The 19427-nt window shown below is 44.0% G+C and overlaps 1 protein-coding gene across 4 annotated transcripts in view; it reads right to left on the reverse strand.

Moving 5' to 3' along the window:
• FANCD2 (FA complementation group D2) overlaps window positions 1-19427 on the reverse strand; it is a 52393-nt gene that overhangs the window by 16721 nt on the left and 16245 nt on the right. For all 4 annotated transcript variants that reach the window (XR_010072713.1, XM_063347555.1, XM_063347554.1 and 1 more), the window contains exons 17-29: window positions 18510-18641; window positions 16384-16491; window positions 13149-13258; window positions 11626-11686; window positions 10787-10912; window positions 9444-9517; window positions 9210-9350; window positions 7928-8028; window positions 7512-7627; window positions 6052-6160; window positions 4426-4524; window positions 3265-3374; window positions 359-505 (exon numbers count right to left, since the gene is read on the reverse strand). Coding sequence is in view for 3 of the 4 variants with exons in the window: in XM_063347555.1 (XP_063203625.1) it covers window positions 359-505; window positions 3265-3374; window positions 4426-4524; window positions 6052-6160; window positions 7512-7627; window positions 7928-8028; window positions 9210-9350; window positions 9444-9517; window positions 10787-10912; window positions 11626-11686; window positions 13149-13258; window positions 16384-16491; window positions 18510-18641 (1434 nt within the window). In the remaining variant the exon portion in view is untranslated. The remainder of the gene's footprint in view (window positions 1-358; window positions 506-3264; window positions 3375-4425; window positions 4525-6051; window positions 6161-7511; window positions 7628-7927; window positions 8029-9209; window positions 9351-9443; window positions 9518-10786; window positions 10913-11625; window positions 11687-13148; window positions 13259-16383; window positions 16492-18509; window positions 18642-19427) is intronic.

Raw genomic sequence — 19427 nt, forward strand, 5'->3', positions numbered from 1 at the left:
TTGAGACACGTGCCTTTTTGCAACATAGGCTTTACTTAAATGTCATAAGTTCTTTTTCATAGGCAAGCTGCCTCTTACTGTATTTAACATCCTACAGCTTAGTAATTTTTAATATTAAAGTCCCTTCCTTTCCTTTTATGCAACATTTATATTACTTTGTTTTTAATTTTGCTATGCTACATTGTCTGCTGTTCTCAGGAAAGTCCTCTTTATCTCAGTGCCTTGTAGCTCACAGCCTGGACCAACGCATCTTAACATCAATCTTCTGTCCATTTTAACAGAGCAGAAGGAGCCAAGACCGCCGAGAGAGTCAGTCACACACAGCCTTATCAGTATGGTTTCAGGCTGTTCCGCTCACCTCTGTGTGCATCTCTGTGTCCAAGACAGACTTTGTCAGCAGCCCACAGTGGAGTACGGTGAACACTTCGAGGTCTAACTCTCGGAAGTACGGGCGATAGCTCTGCAGCTGTGCCAGAGGATTTCCTGTCTCTCTCTCAGCAGCAGTCTGAAAAGTAAATGGCAGGATTAAGGTTGCAACCTGCAAGGCTATAAGACCTTCTAGCTGAAATCATAGAATCATTCAGGTTGGAAAAGACCCTTGGGATCATCGAGTCCAACCATCAACCCCACTCTACAAAGTTGTCCCCTACACCATATCCCCCAACACCACATCTAAAGGAGTCTCAAACACATCCAGGGATGGTGACTCCACCACCTCCCTGGGCAGCCTCTTCCAGTGTCTGACCACTCTTTCTGGGAAGAATTTTTTCCTAATGTCCAGCCTAAACCTACCCTGCTGCAGCTCGAACCCATTCCCTCTTGTTCTATCGCTAATGACCTGTGAGAAGAGACCAGCACCAACCTCTCTACAGCGTCCTTTCAAGCAGTTGCAGAGAGTGATGAGGTCTCCCCGCAGCCTCCTCTTCCTCAAACTAAACAGTCCCAGCTCCTTCAGTCGCTCCTCATCAGATTTATTCTCCAGGCCCTTCACCAGCTTCGCTGCCCTCCTCTGCACTCGCTCCAGCACCTCGAGATCTCTCTCGTATTGAGGTGCCCAGAACTGGACACAGTGCTCAAGGGGTGGCCTCACCAGTGCTGAGTACAGGGGGACAATCCCCTCCCTCCTTCTGCTGGTCACACTAGTTCTAATACAAGCCAGGATGCCATTGGCCCTCTTGGCCACCCGGGCACACTGCTGGCTCATGTTCAGCCGCTTGTCAATTAGAACCCCCAGGTCCTTTTCTGCCAGGCAGCTCTCCAGCCACACTGCCCCAAGCCTGTAGCAATGCGTGGGGTTGTTGTGGCCCAAGTGCAGGACCTGGCACTTGGCCTTGTTGAAGCTCATACCGTTAGCATTGGCCCATCGGTCCAATCTATCCAAGTCTCTCTGTAGATCCTCCCTATCCTCATGCACATCAACACTCCCGCTTAGCTTCGTGTCATCTGCAAACTTGCTGATGATACACTCTATGTCCTTATCAAGGTCATCAATAAAGATGTTAAACAGAAACCGTCCCAGCACCGAGCCCTGAGGGACACCACTTGTGACCGGCCACCAGCTGGATTTAACTCCATTGACCACCACTCTTTGGGACTGCCCACCCAGCCAGTGCTTGATCCAGCAGATCGTATGCTCATCCAGGCCACAAGCAGCCAATTTTTCCATGAGAATTCTATGGGGAACAGTGTCAAATGCTTTTCGAAAGTCTAGGTAGACAATGTCCACAGCCTTTCCCTTATCCAATAATCTGGTCATCTTGTCATAGAAGGAAATCAGGTTCATCAGGCAGGACCTGCCTTTCATAAACCCACGCTGACTAGGCCTGATCCCCTGCTTGTCCATTATATGAGTTGTGAAATAAAGCTATTTCTTTCACACCGATGTCTATATTTTGTGCCAGATTGAAAAAAATACTAAGAAGAATTCACGATAGCTAGTAGAGAGACAAGCACATAGAATCAGAAGCATTTTCATTTTGGACTGTACAAGTCACTAAAAATTTTCTAGAAAAAAATACTTCGGAAACTGGAATAATCTTTACTATCTCCTTTCTGTGAATCAGTGGGCATTATGAAACTCATTCTGGACTTGGTGAAAGACCAAGCACCATAAGCACCCATAAGCAACACAAAAGATGAAGGCAAATGGTTTTATCTTTGATAAATACCAGGATGGTAAACTACGGGATGGTCTATTGTCTCTGGGTGACAATCTGTAAGTTCTTAGAGATTGGCTCCACACAACCCTGTCACAAGAGCCAATATACATTACATGTGGCTTACAACAGGATTTCTGTATTCTGTCGTCCTGGGCAGGGCACGGTATCTAAGGACTAGTTGGGACCAGCACTCTGGTAAGGTGAGAAAGATTAGACACATTCCTGCCCAAAACTATTTGGGACTTTGTTTATTCCCTGTAACTTAAGTGACTTTGTTATCATATCTGACTCAGTTACATATCTGTACAATGGCAGGGAAGTAGAAGCATATTTGCCTGGCTGAAATTGATAAAATGGACTCTGAATAACATTTATTAGTAACAGTGGTAGAAGTGGGGCTGTCTGGGATGCTTATGAGAACCAGCCCCCAGGATGCTGCCCTGAAGCCAGGCACAATTCCCTGGCTTCTTTCTTTCAGCTAGCACGGATTCTGCATTCCAGACACGATGACAATACTGTAAGAGCTTGTTCAAAAGAACAAGAAATGAAATTCAATAATTCATTTGTTGATAGATTTGGGAAGTAGTTCTTAGCATGTGATGAAAATGGATTTTGAAGATGACTTATCACAAAATCATTGATCAAATACCTCAAGGTAAGTTTGCAAAATGAGCACCTGTGACTGAAGCAGACTAGAAGCAGTGGGAGACACGGTCCTTACCAGGGTTTGTATTTTCCAGATTCATTTCACAATTTCTGACATGAGTCTAGGAATGGCAGGTTATTGCAGTAATTTGAGAGATAGGACGCTGGCTTCATATAGAAAATTTCCATAGTCATAACCAGAGAGTAAACAATAGTATTATTGGTAATCCTGCACATTTGCACTGCCCTGAACCACACTGCCTGTTGGAGAGTGGCTGGCCTCCGCAGCAGGCAATTTTCAAAATTCAGGTGGGAGGTAGGGAACGGAAAGCAGAATTAAACCACTTGACTGTGATTAACTTTTGAAGTTAACAGTCCCTCTCTCAAAGCTTTTATTTATGCTTCTACATCATCTCCCCTAGTCTATCTTTCTTGCAAGCACCCAGGAGCATACACCTACCTTCTCCAGCTCAGAGAGCTCAGTATCAGGCTGGTTTCCCTCAGAACTGTCATCTGCTTGAGAACGATCTGCAGAGCAGGCTTTGCTGCCATCAGCCTTTTTTTTCCTTCCTTAAAGAGAAAAGCAACTTCAGAAACGAAGGCTAAACTGCGCTAAACACTAGACAGCACTTGCAGCCAGGGAAACGGCACAGGCTATACTTTGATCAGCCCTAAGAAAGCATGGAGATGCACAGGTTGTGTGTCATCTGCAGCCAAGATCACGGTCCAAAAGAGAGTCAAATGCGCTTGGGGATCTCCCACAACCAGCTTCTATTTTATAAAAATCACAGTGAGAAATTAAAGCTACTCTCATTGTTCTTACAGTAGTTAAAACATTATGAAGTGATTGCAAAAAAAAAAAAAATGCTTGAACCAAAATTTAATGTTTCTTTCTCAGACAAACTATTGAGAAAGGAAGAGGACCTGGAAAAGGAAGATAAGACACAACCATAGAAGGGACTTGCAGGGATGCCAAGCCAACAGCCAAGTAACACAATGATATAATTGCAATGGTCGTCATCGCTGACAACAGTAGAGAGATTCTGACCTGATGGTAGGGACCTGACACACTATGTAGCAGAGAGATCAAAGAAACTGCATTGATTTCAAGTAATTGCACAGGATGTATTAGACCAAACAGACAGACAATAAGTCACCAGGGTGAGGTGACATTCACACAAGGTCCCCAAAGGAATTAATATGTGACATTTCAGAACCGCTGGTTCCTAAGAGATCAGTTAGGTACAACCTAAAAATCAGGGATTTGCAAGGCAGCTCAAGCCACAGGTTCAGCACCAACCTGGCAAAGGCAGAACAACTTACTGCTGCAGAAAATACTTTGGCAGGTGAAAACGGTCAATGAAAGCCCTGGATTTTCACTGCTAAATGCTAAGCATCAGCTTCCCAAAGGAGACAGACTACCCAACACCTGTTTGGAGTAGGATATTTTTACATCCCCACTTCAGCTGCAACAGGAATTGATCAGATAAGATTTCAAGCTAGATAGACCTTGCCAGGAATTCTGTGTTTTATGCATACACAAGTGCAATGGCTGCAGTGCAATGTGCCAGTCAAACCCCGCATCACATCTGTTTGCTTAAATGTTTTAAACTTTCGTTACCATTCCTTTTTTTCCCTGGACCAACAGCGTTAAGGGACGGTACTGCCTCCAGACCTTCAGAATCAAAAGTAGCTGGTGGTGGGACATAGCCAGGGGTTGCTGAAAGAGCCAAAATGTAGAAATTGTGTTAGTTCAGCTCATGAATGACAAAATACAGGCAAGATACATATCTAGAGGAAGTACCATACGTTGTCCTGGTGATTGTCCCTCTACTCTTATGCATAGCTGTTTTAGCTCTAATTAGCCTTATCATATGTCTGCACTGCACTGGAATTATAGCTCTTTGCATTCCTCCAGCAACGGAGGATAACAAGTGCTCAGCTGTCCTTGGACATCTGCCCATGTTGGTGAAGCTTAAAGGGCTGTTCTAGCACGTCTGAGCCTTTTCTGTGCTGTCTCTTGGAGCAGCAGAAAGGTGTTGAGGCTGCACTTTATTTTAGATGAAGTTGTTCTGTTGGTTTACAAACACAGCTTTTAACAGATAGCTTGTGTAAGGTATGTGGAAGGTGACAGTGTATTCTTCATTGCATTTATCTTCTTAAAGACCTTTTCAATGTGAAAGGAGATAATAAGTAAAGGGGGAAGCCATAAGCAAGAACAGACAGACACAAACCTGGTAGACAAGGGATAATGGAGACAATTTCAAAGACTAAAAGTCTCCAGTTTGTGACTGATGGGCCATTAAGAAACTCCAGACATGGCTTTGGGAAAGGACACCTGGACTTTGTAACTGGTAAGATGGGAGGAAAAAGAGGACCTTTTGGATTTGAGATAGCGTGATGGCAGGGGAGAAGGGTAGAACTATGCAAATTAATGAAGGAATATCCAGGGAAGTGGGGCAGGGATGAACAGAGGGGAATGGGCAGAAACAGTGCGACTGGCAACGAGTAAAGCACTGCTGGTCAGTAGAACTGTCCGATCAGTACACTTGTCTGACTGAACCCTGTGCCTCATCACCGCACTCTGTCCTATCTTCTTATTAAGTACTTTCTTAACTATATTTCAGTGTAATCTCACTATCCTCTGTGTGTGTGTGTGTGTGTGTGTGTGCGCGTGCGCATGCCTCAAGGACTAAATGCCAACTACTGGTAAGACCCGTGTGAGTAAATACTGGGCCAGCAACTAGAGTTGGACCACCCTGGGCCTGCGATGTCAGCAACTAGAGTGAGTGAGGGTCTCAGTGTCAGTAGTCAAAGATGCCATTAGTTCTTGGGAACATCTCTACAGGTCCCATAGACTTTGTACATGGAGCGTGTGAGTGTGCGTGTCTGCTAGCGAGCAGCAAGCTGGAACAGCCAGTGAGGAGGGGACTCGTGGAGTAGATGAGAAGGCCTGGGACCTAGGCAGGCTACCGTGCAGATGGAGGGGCTGTGCCAACACTTGTGGGATTTGCAAATGTTCCTGTGCTTGTGGCTCCCGAGTGGGAACAGTCAAAGAGACGTCGCTGAGGAGGTGATTGAGAAGGCCTCAGACAAATTGAAAACAATAGCTGTCTGTGTATGAACTCTTAGGCTGCTGTAAAAATGCAGTATGTGTTACTCCGTACTTCCTCCATTGACGTTTAAGACAATCCCTTTCACTTCACAGCTGGCGCAGGCCCAGAATATACAAATGTTTCATACTCACCTGCCAAGCATTTTCCCAGCACAGTCTGTAGCTCTGTGATGTTCTGTAATCGAGTCAAAACTTTCCCCTTCATCTCAGCGTCCTGTTGCTGGCAGAAGGCATTTACAACCTAGAGATACAAACCAAACTCACAAACTTAGGGAGATTTGTACCCACTTTTTACTACTTTTTCTTCTCTGAATAGCATTCTCAATTTCTGAATAAGCACACAACACAGCACAAGTGGCCTGTGTGATCAGATCCAGACTGCACGAAGAGAGCTCTTCAGAAGCCCACGAGAACATGGACACAATTGGTGCAATCTAACAAAAGCAAAAGAGCAACACTTACAGATCAAATATTAACTGAAGAGGAATTAGCAGACAGCATATTGTCAGATTCTGTGCAGCTTGTGGCTCTGGAGACCCCTTGGCATTTCCTAGGTCTGCCAGGAAAGAGGCAGTCCTGGGAGAAGAGCAGCAACAGGGAGGACTGGGGATGTGGTATTGCACCAACTCTGACATAGCTCGTGTTATCAGAATAACCCCATCAGGGAACATTCCCGCTGACCATCAATGTTAGCAAATACATGGTCCAAATCTGCTTGAAGGCACTGCATTTCACCCTTCTGTGAGCTCACAGAGTTACAGAACAAAGCAGACAATCACAACTGAGTTCGCAAGGGACCTGTGGAAGTGTTTAGTCCGACACACTGTTCGAAGCAGCATCAACTAAAGAGTTGCTTAGAGCCTTTCCTAGTGGAGCACTGAGCATCTCCAAGAAAGGTGATCCCACAGCTTCTCTGGAGGTAACAGAAGGCCATAGTAAAAGACCATAATACGCGATACGCGCTCCCTTCTGGCTTCTCCTCTCCAGGCTGAACTACCTCTGCTCTACCAGCCTCCTCTCATACACCGTGTGCTGCAGCCCCTCATCAGCCTGGTGGCCTCTGCTGGACTCACTCCGGAATGACAATGAGAGCCCCAGACTGGACACAGTACTGCAGGCAGGGCCTCATACCTGCCAAGCAGAAGGCAACAATCCATGCCCTTGACCAGCTAGTGACTTGCCTGCTCTCCAGCATGGTGAGACTGGCCTTTCTTTCTGATCCTCCCTTCATAGTTTAGACATATATTACCTCAGAGAATAGACATATATATTTGGGGTTTACAGCATCCTCCCTGCAACAGCAAAACTGATTTTCGTACACCAAAATGTGACAGAGTGTACAAACTGCAGCTTAGTAGCAGGTGGAAAACTCGCATCAGCAAGGCAGTCCGTAGAGCCTGCTAGCAGCAGGATAAAGGATAAATGCTAATGAAGAGAAGAACAAGGAGAGATCACCAGGACCTTGCTGGAGAAGGTTTCCAAGAGGCAAGACTCTTCTTCAACAAGAATTGCACCCCCGAAGCCTAAGGTTAGTGTTTTTAAGTGCTACTTCTCAGTGCCACTCCAGAACCTGCTGACAAGGCTCCACTCACCTCACGAAACCAGTTGAGAGCATAGAATAGGAGTGAGCACAGAAATTCCCGTTCCTGCTTGGACAGAGAGTCCAGCTTCCCTTCAGCCTCCAGGTCAGTCAGGTACAGGGGGCAACCTGGGAGAGAGCAGGAAAAGAAGACGTGGGACTGTGTGCGCTACCCATCCTTTGGGCTTTGTGTGGACAAAGTCTCTCACCAAAGCCTGTATCAATTCCAATGGCTATCTGGACTAAGCCTTGTAAGCCACCCAGACAAAGCAATTGTCTCCCCTGCCTCCCTTCCACTTTGTGGGCAAGAGAGCATCTCAGCCTCCTTCACAAACAGCACAATTCTTCCTACAGCTGCAGGAAGTCTTTGCAGACCTGGGACAGGAACAAGTCAGCCAGCCAGACGCTGTAAAGGTCCATTTCCCATACCTAATAAGGCATCAATCTCCTCCAGGCTTCCACTGTTCTGCTCTCCAGTGTAGAGCCTCAGCAATCGAAAACAGGGTGACAGACATATCGGTGACACTACCCTGGGATACAAAAAAAAAAATAAAAAAATTGAGTAGGCCCTGTGTTTTATACACCTCAGAATGGCCATCACTTTTCCATTATGTCCTATGTCCTCCCCATGCCGCCTTGCCTATGCCTGCTATTTTGCTTCTTGCAAGTCCCAGCCACACAGAGCAAAAACGCACTATATGGTTAAAAAATAAAAATAAAAAATTTGTGATCACCAGTTTTCTGGAAAAGCATATAAGGGCAGAAAACCAGCTGTAATGAATAAAAATGGGGTCAGATTTATTTCTAGTAGAAATCGAAGGTGAATAATTCAGAAGGAACTATAAGAAATTATGCAAAACAGAGCTGTGATCAGTGGAGAAACCTCCTTGAACATTTTGTAGCATGCCACTGCTCATATTCTGAGTGAGGAAAATTAACATTTTTCCATGGATGCATGTAAAGTAGCTATATTTTCTTTTATTTTAAAGTGATCACGCCTTTTTTTAAGCACAACTAAAATCTCAACAAAATCTTATGACAATAAATTACATAGGATATGAAGGTGTCAGTTAAAAAAAAGCGCCTTTTATTATTTTTAAATTCGATGTCCTACTGTTTAATTAGACTTTTTTTTTTTTTATCTCTTGCATGCTTCCTGTTCCATTCTCCAAAGACAAGGCCCTTATTTCTCAGTCGAATTTCACTTGTGGCTGCATGTTTGTGGCTTTGCTCTGGAGCACAGTCTATGTTGTCCAAGTATGACTGAAGGTGAGAAAAATCGTGTACTGTTGATGCACGCTAACTCCCTAGTGATTCTCTATTTGAGAATTGTTGCTCAAAATATGAATTTTGCTACCTCAAGGTTGCCTGTCCATCTCCGTATGGCATTCAATATCACCATAACACTAGAAGAAAGAGCTACTATTCTCATGTGACAGATGGGAGACAAGGAAGACGCAGCATGACTTTCCCAAGATCACCTAAACAGCCTGAGCCAGAACAGACTGCCAGTTCCCAAACAGCTTATCCCTCTAGACCTATCTGAATATGTCTAACAGCAAGAGACGGAAGAGAACACTGGAAACCGGAAAATTCTCTGACCAGCTCCTTATCAGGCACTTTGGCAGGCAGGGCTGATAGCAGTGAAGTGCACCAAATGAAAACAATTCCTTTACCTTTGCAGTCATCCCACAATTAAGTGTCAAAATACCTTTTGCTTTGGTTACTCATTCCATCGGTGACCCTGCCAAGCTCACTCTGAGACACCAATGGTAAGAGGTTAATAGCAATCGCTCCCTGACTTTCATCTTCATCCAGATTATACAAGGGCTTCGCTGGGAACAAGAACGAACTGCAAGGAAAGACAAGACAGACAAGCTCTCATTGAGAAACTCAGTTCTCAGTGACAGAAAAATCAAAAATACTTAGCCTGTGATTAGCATACCCCTCCACTGTAGGGCTGAGATCCACCACGAAGTCACACGGAAAGTCCTCCACCAAACTCCTCCCAAACTTGTCCTATAAAGAAAGGAAAAAAAACCTGCTCAGAAAAAAGGCTCAGTGAAGAAAGCTTCAACAGCAGCAGTGGAAAATGCAGAAGATAAGGCCAAGCGAAAGTATCCTGGAACAGTCACAGCAATGAAGCCCACTGCCTGCAAGGACAGCCAAGGCCTGCCTTTAGAGGCAAAGCCAGGAAACATTTCTAAGCATGCACAGCCAACTTCCCTCTCTTTGAACATGGGCTTGTCTACAGGTCCCGCAGTGCTGCAGAGTGGCAGAGCAGCTGGCTGGAAAAGGAAAGCAGCCATGGGAAGTTCTCTGTCCTAAGAGCTGATGGTCAGAATGAAAGGGCTACAAAGCGCTGGCAGGTTTATTTCACGCAATGTGTCCCATGTCTTCACATGCTTACATTGTCAGAAACAATTAAGGGAGAAGTAGTAGATGTGACAGAGTCTGGACAAACAATGAGAAGACACAAAAAAGTCCTCACAAAGGTTGTTAGGAGAACCTTAGCTTGTTTTTGCATTTCAGTCTTGCAAGGAAAAATGAGAAACCCTCCTTCCTTTGCTTTTCCTCCTTGGAGCACTCAGCTGGACCTCAGGAGACTGGCATTTCACAACTCCCTGGTTGCCTTCCCTCGTTCTAACACAATGTTCCTCCTCTCTGTAACCAGCAGATGCAAAAAGGACTTGTGGCACAAAGAGTGATCAGGTCCACAGCAGCCTTCAATGCTTTTCTAGGCCCCAAGATGGCTTGGTACCCTCCTGGTAGGCACAGCACACGTGCAAAAAAGAACCCCCAGCAAGAAGAAAGAGCTGTCCAGTGGCCTTCACAATCCTCTTCCTATTACCATAAATAACTGTGTCTGTTCCAAGTCCTTAGGCATCAGATAATAGTCTGACCAGAAGCCAATTTCAATACTAAGTTTAAAGTTCTTTCAGATTCTACTTTTATCTATGAAACTTAAAAGCATGCTCTGAAATGTCATTTAATTTCCTTTAAAAGGCTTCCCAGTTGTCATGTAAAAGTTCACATAAAGGAAGTTGTTAAAGCACAATGAGGAATCTGCCACAATCACAAAATCCTCTTTCAGCTCTCTCAGCTTTTTTATCTGATCAATCTCTTACAAGAGCCTTAAGCACATCTAGAACACAAAAGAAAAAAACAAAATAGTTCTCAGACTGGAGTGAAATCCTCAAATTGACTCTGTGCTGCCAATGCCTGAAAAACATCATGTTTCTGAAGAATTAATGTAAGTGATTAAGTTCAAACTACTCTGCAACAAACCAGGAGCTGCAAGTCCAAATTCCCCTTCTGCTTCTCGATCAAACTGGCGAGTTCATCATAGTACAGAGCCAAGACCTCTGGTGTTTGCTCACAGCAGAAGCCCACAAGGTCCAGCAAGGTAGAAAGCTGCAAGGAGAGAGAGAGCAGCCTGTAGAAATGGGTAAGGTAAACAGATCCAGCTCAAGCTTTTATCTTGAGTCCCTTTTACATTAATTTACTCTGAGGCATATCCAAAGCTTCATCTCTAGAGTAACAGCCCATGGTGACTTGTTTTGAAAAGACACAGTTTTAAGACAGAACATGGGTCTTTTAAGGTCCTGGCCCTGCTCCGCCATGAAATAACACAAAAGAGCCTGCCCAGGACCACCCTTAAATAAAGTGCCATCCCAGAAGAAGGTTCTTCAACAGGAATTAAGGAAAAAGGCCAAGGCCAGGCCAACCCTGTACAGCAGGCGTACTTTCTCTAGATGGCCTGAAAGGCACAGCTGCCAAGCTGAGAGGGAGGTGAAGGTTGCCTTTGCCTCACTGAAGTGGATTGTCCTGTTTCTTTCCCTTGTGTTTGAAATAACATCTGGATACAAGACTTTCACTAGATGACTGCGTGTCCTGGAGTAGCAGCAAGCAAGACCAATGGGTGCTACCTTAATATAGACCTTTGTTTCTCCAAAACCATTTTTTAATAGATTCTTGGCTCTGCAGCCAATGTTCAAGAATCCCAGGCTCTGTAAAGGTAACTCCCAAACACACATTCTACTTCAGTTAAGACTGTGTTTTCAGTCACACCTCCTTGCTGACCATATCCTCCCTCTCTCCCACACTGCCCCATTCTTGGTACTCACCTGCCCATCGCGCTCACTGTTCGGCTCCGGTCTCTCCAATGAACTACCATCTCCTTCATTTCTGAAAGCAATTGATAACCTTGCTTTTGTTGCACAACACTCAAGAGATGGCAAACACATCACACACACAAGGTTCTCTCTCCAGAAACTGGAGAATTATGTATGAAAAAGATGTTCTTTGGAACACTATTAGGAAAAGACCTGCTGCTGTTTGGGACTCTCGGGACAAGACTTAATGTCTTCTTCAAGGATATGCTTTTTCTAACCTGTTGAAACCTACGCCCTCTAGTCATCCCCTCTTCTGAAAGCCATGGAGCCTCACTTTACCATAAGCCTAATATCTGTAGTTGTACATTAGGACAAATACTTAAAATTCCTCCTGCTTACTTGCAGGGTTCAGAAAGGTACTTTTTCCTCTGATAATTTGGCTTTTTAGTCTGCCTCCTTCAATCTTTTTCTGAGGAATTCAGACAGGATGCCAGTAAGGTACACCACGATCCAATGTGATGCAAAGATATTTCTCAAGCGCCAGCAGACTTTCCCCATGCATTTGGGTCAGACTTGAGTGGGAAGGAATTTCTCTACAGGGAAATTCAAGCAAACAGATTCCCTGGGTATTTACTCCTTTTTTCTGAGGCACAGAACACGCTCCAACTGCTGGGATCATTTGTGTGCACTTTACCCAGCAAACTCCCTGCCACCAAAGGTGCCTTGATGCACTGATGACCCCATGGGTTCTTCTGGTTTTTTTCCCCGCTCTAATTCTTATTTTCTAAATCTCCTCTTGAAATAACTATATTAACCTACCCTATTTAGACTGGAACCAGTGCCTTTAAATTAGTGAGTCTGATGTCAGTGCTATAGCAGCAACCATAATGAAGTCCACTGACTCAGGGCCTGGACCTAAGATGGGCTTTTCTCTTCATGTAATAAACAGCAAAAGCATTTTATTAATAAGCGCAAAATCAGCGTGCTAAATAATGCTTCCCAACATCAGTCAAATTTTATTTTCCAAGTGCTTTAATCTTTGCCACAGCTCTTATCAGGACTTTGCCTGGCTTACGAATTATGTTTATATATTATTTATACAGTACATTGGAAATTGTCACGCCAATGCCCAGCACAGCAATAACAGTCTTTCTCCTTACTTCTCTTTCAGATTTCCCTGTATTCAAACATGGAGCACATCAGGTTATTCAGCCTAGTGTCAGAAGCTGATCTGCAATCAGTCCACCACAGTGTTCGCATTTTTTTCCAAGCAATAGGTCCTGCTGGTGCTAGTCAAGGCATCCATGAATAGGCATTAACAAGAAACTGGGGATGCCTTTGAGATTAGCAGCAGGTGAGGAGTACTGAACAGGTTGTAACACCAAACACCATAGTCTGTAGAAAAGAGTTTTAAGTTCCTGGATTTCACCAAGATGTGCATAAGCTCGAAGGCAATGCCCCTTTTCTTTGTTCCACTCCAGGTTTGGTCTGAACTGAAAGCATGTTAAATTCAGCTTTGCTACATTCTCTCTCACCTTTTTAATGCCACGCTGCCTATCATGGTAACAGCACCAATAATCCCCATTTGTTTGTGATTGGGAACTGTGCTGGAGAGCCATTTCCTGATCACCATGTGCATATCATCCTAAAAAGAAAGATACAGACCACATCACCACAGAGGTACTTGCGTGCATCACTCATAATTCTATTGGCATCATCACGTAATTTCATCTCCAAAAGCTGCTGGGGGATGGTTTATTGGGATTACAGGTTTGCAAAAGAAATGCACATTCTGTGATTTCCTTTATTATGAAAATACTGGTCACAACTCTAGGCAGGCTGCAAACAGCATTAAAAGTAACTCACTTTGACTTTGCTCTAATTACTACACAGAACATGTAGTCGCTACAGGTTTCACCTACAATTAATAGAAGAATATACTAAAAAAGTAGCAGATGATCTTGGAGCTCTTCACACACAAACAGCAGCTGCAGAGCTGCGCTCCAAAACACCATCAACTTCAGAAGGCTGAGGGCTGGAGCAGCTTTTGGTAAAGGTCCAAAGAGACCTGTAGGTAACAGCACACCAGACACCTGGGATGAAGACGTTTCTCATGCTGCCTCCCTTGTGTGTGCCCACACCCTAGGTGTGGGCAGGCATAATTGTAAAGGTTTCTTTGCAGCAGCTCCAAAAACCCACAGTAGGTCTCAATGCAGCATGCTCTATTTCAACAGCTGTGTCAAGCAGCTGCACTTTCCCAAAATGGGCACAAACAGTTTTGAAGACTTCTGGAAGTCTGGACCACTAATAATAGACTAAGAGGTCTCCTGACACTGAGAGCATGAAGTGTACTCAGTCGTAGAAGTGTGATGCTTCAGGAAAGTTGTGAGACCAGTCTTCTGGATGAGAAGTCTAATACTTGACAAAGAGGCAAAGCACAGAAGTGTGTAGCAAATCAGCCACAGGAATCCAAGCTGCACCTGCACTGCTGGCAGAGAAATGCTAATCAAGAAAGCTGTCATCCTGAGAGATGAGGATGGAACAGCTGACCAGAGGCTAAAACAGGACAATCACCAAGTTGTCCAGAATAGTGTCTCTGACAAAGGGATATGGTCTACCTGATCCCTTAAACTGATAAACTGAAGGTGAAAAGACAGAAACATTATCTAAGCAGATAATCATGGTAGAGGGCTGCCAGGTGGGTCCTGACCAAACCTAAGGGACAGCTTAGCTTCCTGATATCTAAAAGTAGGTATGAGGAATTAACTGATTTCAAAGCAGGGATGTAACAATGAATGCACTAAGCAGAAAACCCATTTATTTTAGCCAGTTAGCAACAGTCCTATTGCTAGCTTAAACAGCGACCGCTGTAGAAGAGCAGCACCCCTGTTAGGAGGAGCACGAGTCTCAGACTGCAACGGAGCATGTGTGAGAACTCAGAAGCAGCTTCACAAAAGCAGCAAAGATCTTGCAGCCACTGAAAAACATTATAGAATCCAAACAGCCCTGGTTGTATCGATTCTTATTAACTCTCCCTACTGGTCCTGCAAAGGAGGAGGTTGGCCCGTACAGGGGTTGAAAGCTGCATGGAAGCACAAACCCTGATCAGAGAGAGGTCTTGAGATGGAGGGAATGAAGGTTTGAATTATGCTACGCAAACTGCTACGCAAACTACCAGTGCCAACAAGATCAAACTGGTAGCAGAGGAAAGGATAGTACATTGTTATGCCATCTCTTCTTGACCTTCACTAGGCAAGGTGCCTCTGGAATGACCTATGCAGTGCAAGGACAAATGCCTAATCTGCCTGTAGAGATTCTAGAACTCATGCCTCTTGGACACGGGAAGTACAGTTAACAGAAGCAAAGAGGAATTTGGTTCCCAGGATACTGTTTTCTTTGGTTACCTACCCATGGAGTCTTTGGCATCACAGGGCAGAGTCAAACTGCCAACCTTGGACCCCCACAGTCACAAACTCTCAGCTCAGAATCAATTCTAGAGCTTACAATCCTCCCCTTCTTTTTGCAATTTATGAGGGTGACAGGCAGAACACTTCTTCCTGACAAGTAGTCCTTCTGGGCTGCAAAGTCACCTTGTGCATTGCCAAGGCAATTTTCACAAGTTGCATGTAAGAAAGAAAGACGTGGGGGTACGTGGGGGAAATTACTGAGGAAAGTAGTTCAGAAAGCAGCTAAACCTACCATACAATTGGAAATTTTGGCAGTGAAGATCTCCATCCTAACAGGCTGAGTGGGAAGAAATTACTTCAGACATGCTGTTTTACATGCCATAGACCAATCAGGAAAAGATGAAGAGCAGCTTTCCTTCAGTCTCAAACTAACATGTGCAAACATGCCCACAACTAGAAACTCTGCACGGACTCAAAGACAGACAAACAGTCCTAATTTTGAGGTGCTGAGCTTTACAAATGGGAAGATTTTAAACCCAGACATCTCCATTGTGGAATAAATATCTTTGAGGTATTTCTTTATCTGATCACTGCCACGCTCAAGGAGCCAGAAATGCAGACAAAGGTGCCTGATACCACCTCCATTATGCTGCAACTGAGTCATACAAAGTATCCTATGTAAAATTAATAAGAATTTAGACAGACCAGGTTTGATAGCTTCTTGTGTTTAAACCAGAGGCACAAAAGGTGTAAAGTCTACCACCTCACAGCGGAGTCCTCTGTTCTGCGTAGTTCAGTTCTTCTAACATGAGTGCCTTTGCTGTCTCTGGTGTACAAACATCAAGCAGCTGAATTGAGATGAACATCTCAGGGAAGAAGCTGAACTATGCTTTCTGAATGCTTCCAAGTGATGGAGAAACAAAGCTTCACAAAGAGGCTACTGAATTTACACTTTTGCAAGTCTTCAAGGCTAAGCTAGACAAAGCCACAGCCAACCTGGTATCGTGTTGGTGACAACCTCACTTTGACTGGGAGGTTAGATTAGATTGCCATCAGTCCCCTTCCACCAACGTTTCTATCAACTCTACCCTTCTTAAATGTGCAAGAGAAGAGGACCTCTCCAGAAAAGACGCGAGATATGCAGGCACTGTGATAAGCCCTTGCTATACAGGGTGGAAAATCTGGAGCCACAAACTGGCTTGCAGCCAGCTGGGAAGAAGAGAATTTTAAGCTGAAGGACATCCTGACATCAATCACTGTTCATGGATGAGGCCACTATTTGCACAACACAACCTCTGGAAGTTAATCTAGCAAAAGGGACCAAGGCACAGCCTGAACTCCTTTCTGTTGTGTCTCTGCTTACCTGAATATAGCTTCCTTCTTGCCTCTGGCTGAATGCTAGTGTGCTGAGAATGTAGAAAAGCTTCCGGATCTGGCATGGATTCAGTTTCTGTGTAGAGTCTAAAATGGTCTGTAAGAGAGAAGCCACAAACTAGATCAGATAGACCAAGAATCCCTTTCCATGTTCCAAATAATACACAATTGTCAACTGCAGGGAAGCCAATTAACTTTACCTGTTTTGTACAGGCAGGAAAAAGCTATGTTCAAATTAAATAAACATAAATGCAGAACTATTGCTCTGGCCTCAATTATTGTAGTTTGTTTTATCAGAGGCTGAACAGCAAGAACAGTCTGGCTACCATAAGCACTTTGGGATTGCTCCCATCTCATTAGTGACAGCTATTGATCTTTTATCACAGGTTTGTTCACAGCATTCAAAGTATTTGACAAAATGAACATTACAGGTTTTTGTTAATATTTCAATTACAAGCCCTGTAACAGCCAAGTCATTAACAATTTAGGGGTGGACTCTTCTGTGCTGGCTGGCATCCTCACGATATTTCTTCTTCCAGTGCTTCAGTGAAAACAGTCCAACTGTTTCCCAGAGCCGTGCTAGCTTTCCTACCACTGACATGGCATTTTGCTGCCGTTATGTTTCTCCTACTACCAGCCAACCTCAAGCAGAATTTGGAACGAGGTGTCGAGTTTGACAGGATTAGATAACCACCTTTGCAACCCTCAAGAAAATTCACTCAGTTTTAAGATTAAAAAATAGCCGTTTGGGGAGATGATTTGTGCTAAGATCTGCGTGTTCTCTCTGTGCTGGAGAGGCTCCAGCTCAGTGTCAAATACACCGGGCATCCTCAGCTCTACAGATCTTTTTACAGGTAACTGGCTCGTGTCTCTGTCACCTGTGAGATGCATGCCAAACATGGGACACTGCCAGACCCTGAGGTCGGGCCAGAGCACTGATTAATGTGTTTCACATACAAGCATTGGTAATGCATCAAAGATTGGCCCACAGTGATCTGCCAGCACAAGAACATGCAAACAAGATCAGGAGGAAGATCAACAGGTCTCAGCACGCTGCTGTGACCAAGTATCCCCCATCGCACTTCTGATAATGCATTCAATTACGAGCTGGAGTTTTAGGTTGTCTCTTTCAAGAACTACTTTCAACCCTGAGTCCTTATCACACCCTCCCTCTGCCAGGAGGCAAGTGAATCCCATTTCTTCCTGTTAAACCCATCAAACGTGTGACAGATTGAATTGCAAATTCTTATGGCAGGTCTTCATGCTTTTTTAGCACATTTTAAGCAATTAATTTAAATTTATCAATCAACCAGCTAAACAGCAAAAAGTATACAGCTTTCCCCCAGTGTGTACTTAAACTTACAGAATCCACTGACACCAAGTTGGCATCAAAAAAGTCAGAGAGGTGGGGGGAATACACATACCCATACTCTTCAAGGACTCTTAAAATACAGGATGTCCTTAAGCTACAAATCAGCACAGATGGGGGAGTGTTCAAGACAAGTACTGCTACGTGCTTGCCTTGCTGTTTTGCTCTCTCTCCACTTTTACTACTTTTGGAAACAGGCGACTGGGCAGGCCTGACCCTGCCTGTCACTCGTAGGAGGTAAGAACTCATTTTTTTAATCCCCATTGAGTACTTTCTTCTTTTAAATTTTAGGATTAAGTCTTTTCCCATCCTTGACAGGAGTTTTGCTTTAGGATTCAAATACTGGCTGAAGTACTGTCAGTCTTTCAATGTGGTAGAACAGGCAGTCCACACGGGGGTCAGGTTTTTGTCAAGTATTTTAAATAGCTGATGTTAATAAAGACAGCATTTTCCTTCTGACATAGGTGTCATTCCACACCTACAATTTAAGCATTCGTCAGTTAGAGAAGGGTAACTTTTTTTCTTTGTCTATATCAATTTCCCCTGCCAAAAAATCATACAGTCCTATCTTACAGCTCACCCCTTCATAGTAGATACTTTTCACTTCTGACCACTGCATTTCATGAGACAGATAGCTTTACAAGTACGAGTTGTTCCATTACGCCTATTTCTGAAAAGCACTGACCTATTCTGGAACTGGGGCAAAGTGGTGTAAGGGTCCTGAAACGTCCCCAGAATAGTCATACCTTCAAGCAGCTGGCATAGCGCATCAGAAGGGATGTGTGCAGCATCACCAAATCAGTGAGCACATCCAGAGAAATGTCCAATTCTGCCTCATTTCCACTGCACACGTGAGTCACCAAAGCAGTCACAACCTCCTGAGGAAAAAGCCCCCAGACAAACCACAGTGAAATGTCAACAGAAAAAAGTCTGCTCTGTTCTGCTCCTATAGAATATGTTGATCAAGTACAGATAATCACCCTGAAACTCAACCATATAATTCTAAGTCCCTTCTCAGTTTGCTCCTTAATTCCCAATATCCACAACATTATTTCTCCATGAGCCTGAATTTTATTCAGTTCTAAAAGATCCCATGATTACATAAAGCAGCTCTTCACCAATTTTTTCCTGCCTGCTTGCTAACACTGCTGCAGCTTCTGCTTTTTGCTACCATCACATATGATGATAAAAATCTACTGTATTTTCTTAGGTGCCCAAAACACTGCACCTTACCTAGGAATACACTGCCTCTAACTTCAGCAGTTCCAGCATCCTAATAATTTTTATCACCAGCAGTTCAAAACTGACATTTTTGTTTCAAAAAATCTTTTTAATGGCCTTACTTCAGTTGACTTCTAGACAGGGATCTCTCTCCACTCCCATCCACTGTCTGTGGCTCAGGGTCTTTTCTGTGTCACTAATTGCTAACACAGCCTCTTTTGAAATTCTTAATATCTCCAAATATTGCTAGACTCACTAGGTTGTTGCAGATGACATTGTATGCCTCCATATCTCAGGTTTTTCCCAGTTGCTTTTTTGTTTGTCTATTTGTTAAGTTTGCTGCTCTAAGTAATAGATACAACGCTGGAAACAGTCTTAATTATAAACATACCCTGCCCCCAAAAGTGCAAATACATTCAAAAGCTTGTGCAAGGCTGTCTTCA

The sequence above is a fragment of the Chroicocephalus ridibundus genome, chromosome 10 (assembly GCF_963924245.1).
Source record: "Chroicocephalus ridibundus chromosome 10, bChrRid1.1, whole genome shotgun sequence".
Lineage (NCBI taxonomy): Eukaryota > Metazoa > Chordata > Aves > Charadriiformes > Laridae > Chroicocephalus > Chroicocephalus ridibundus.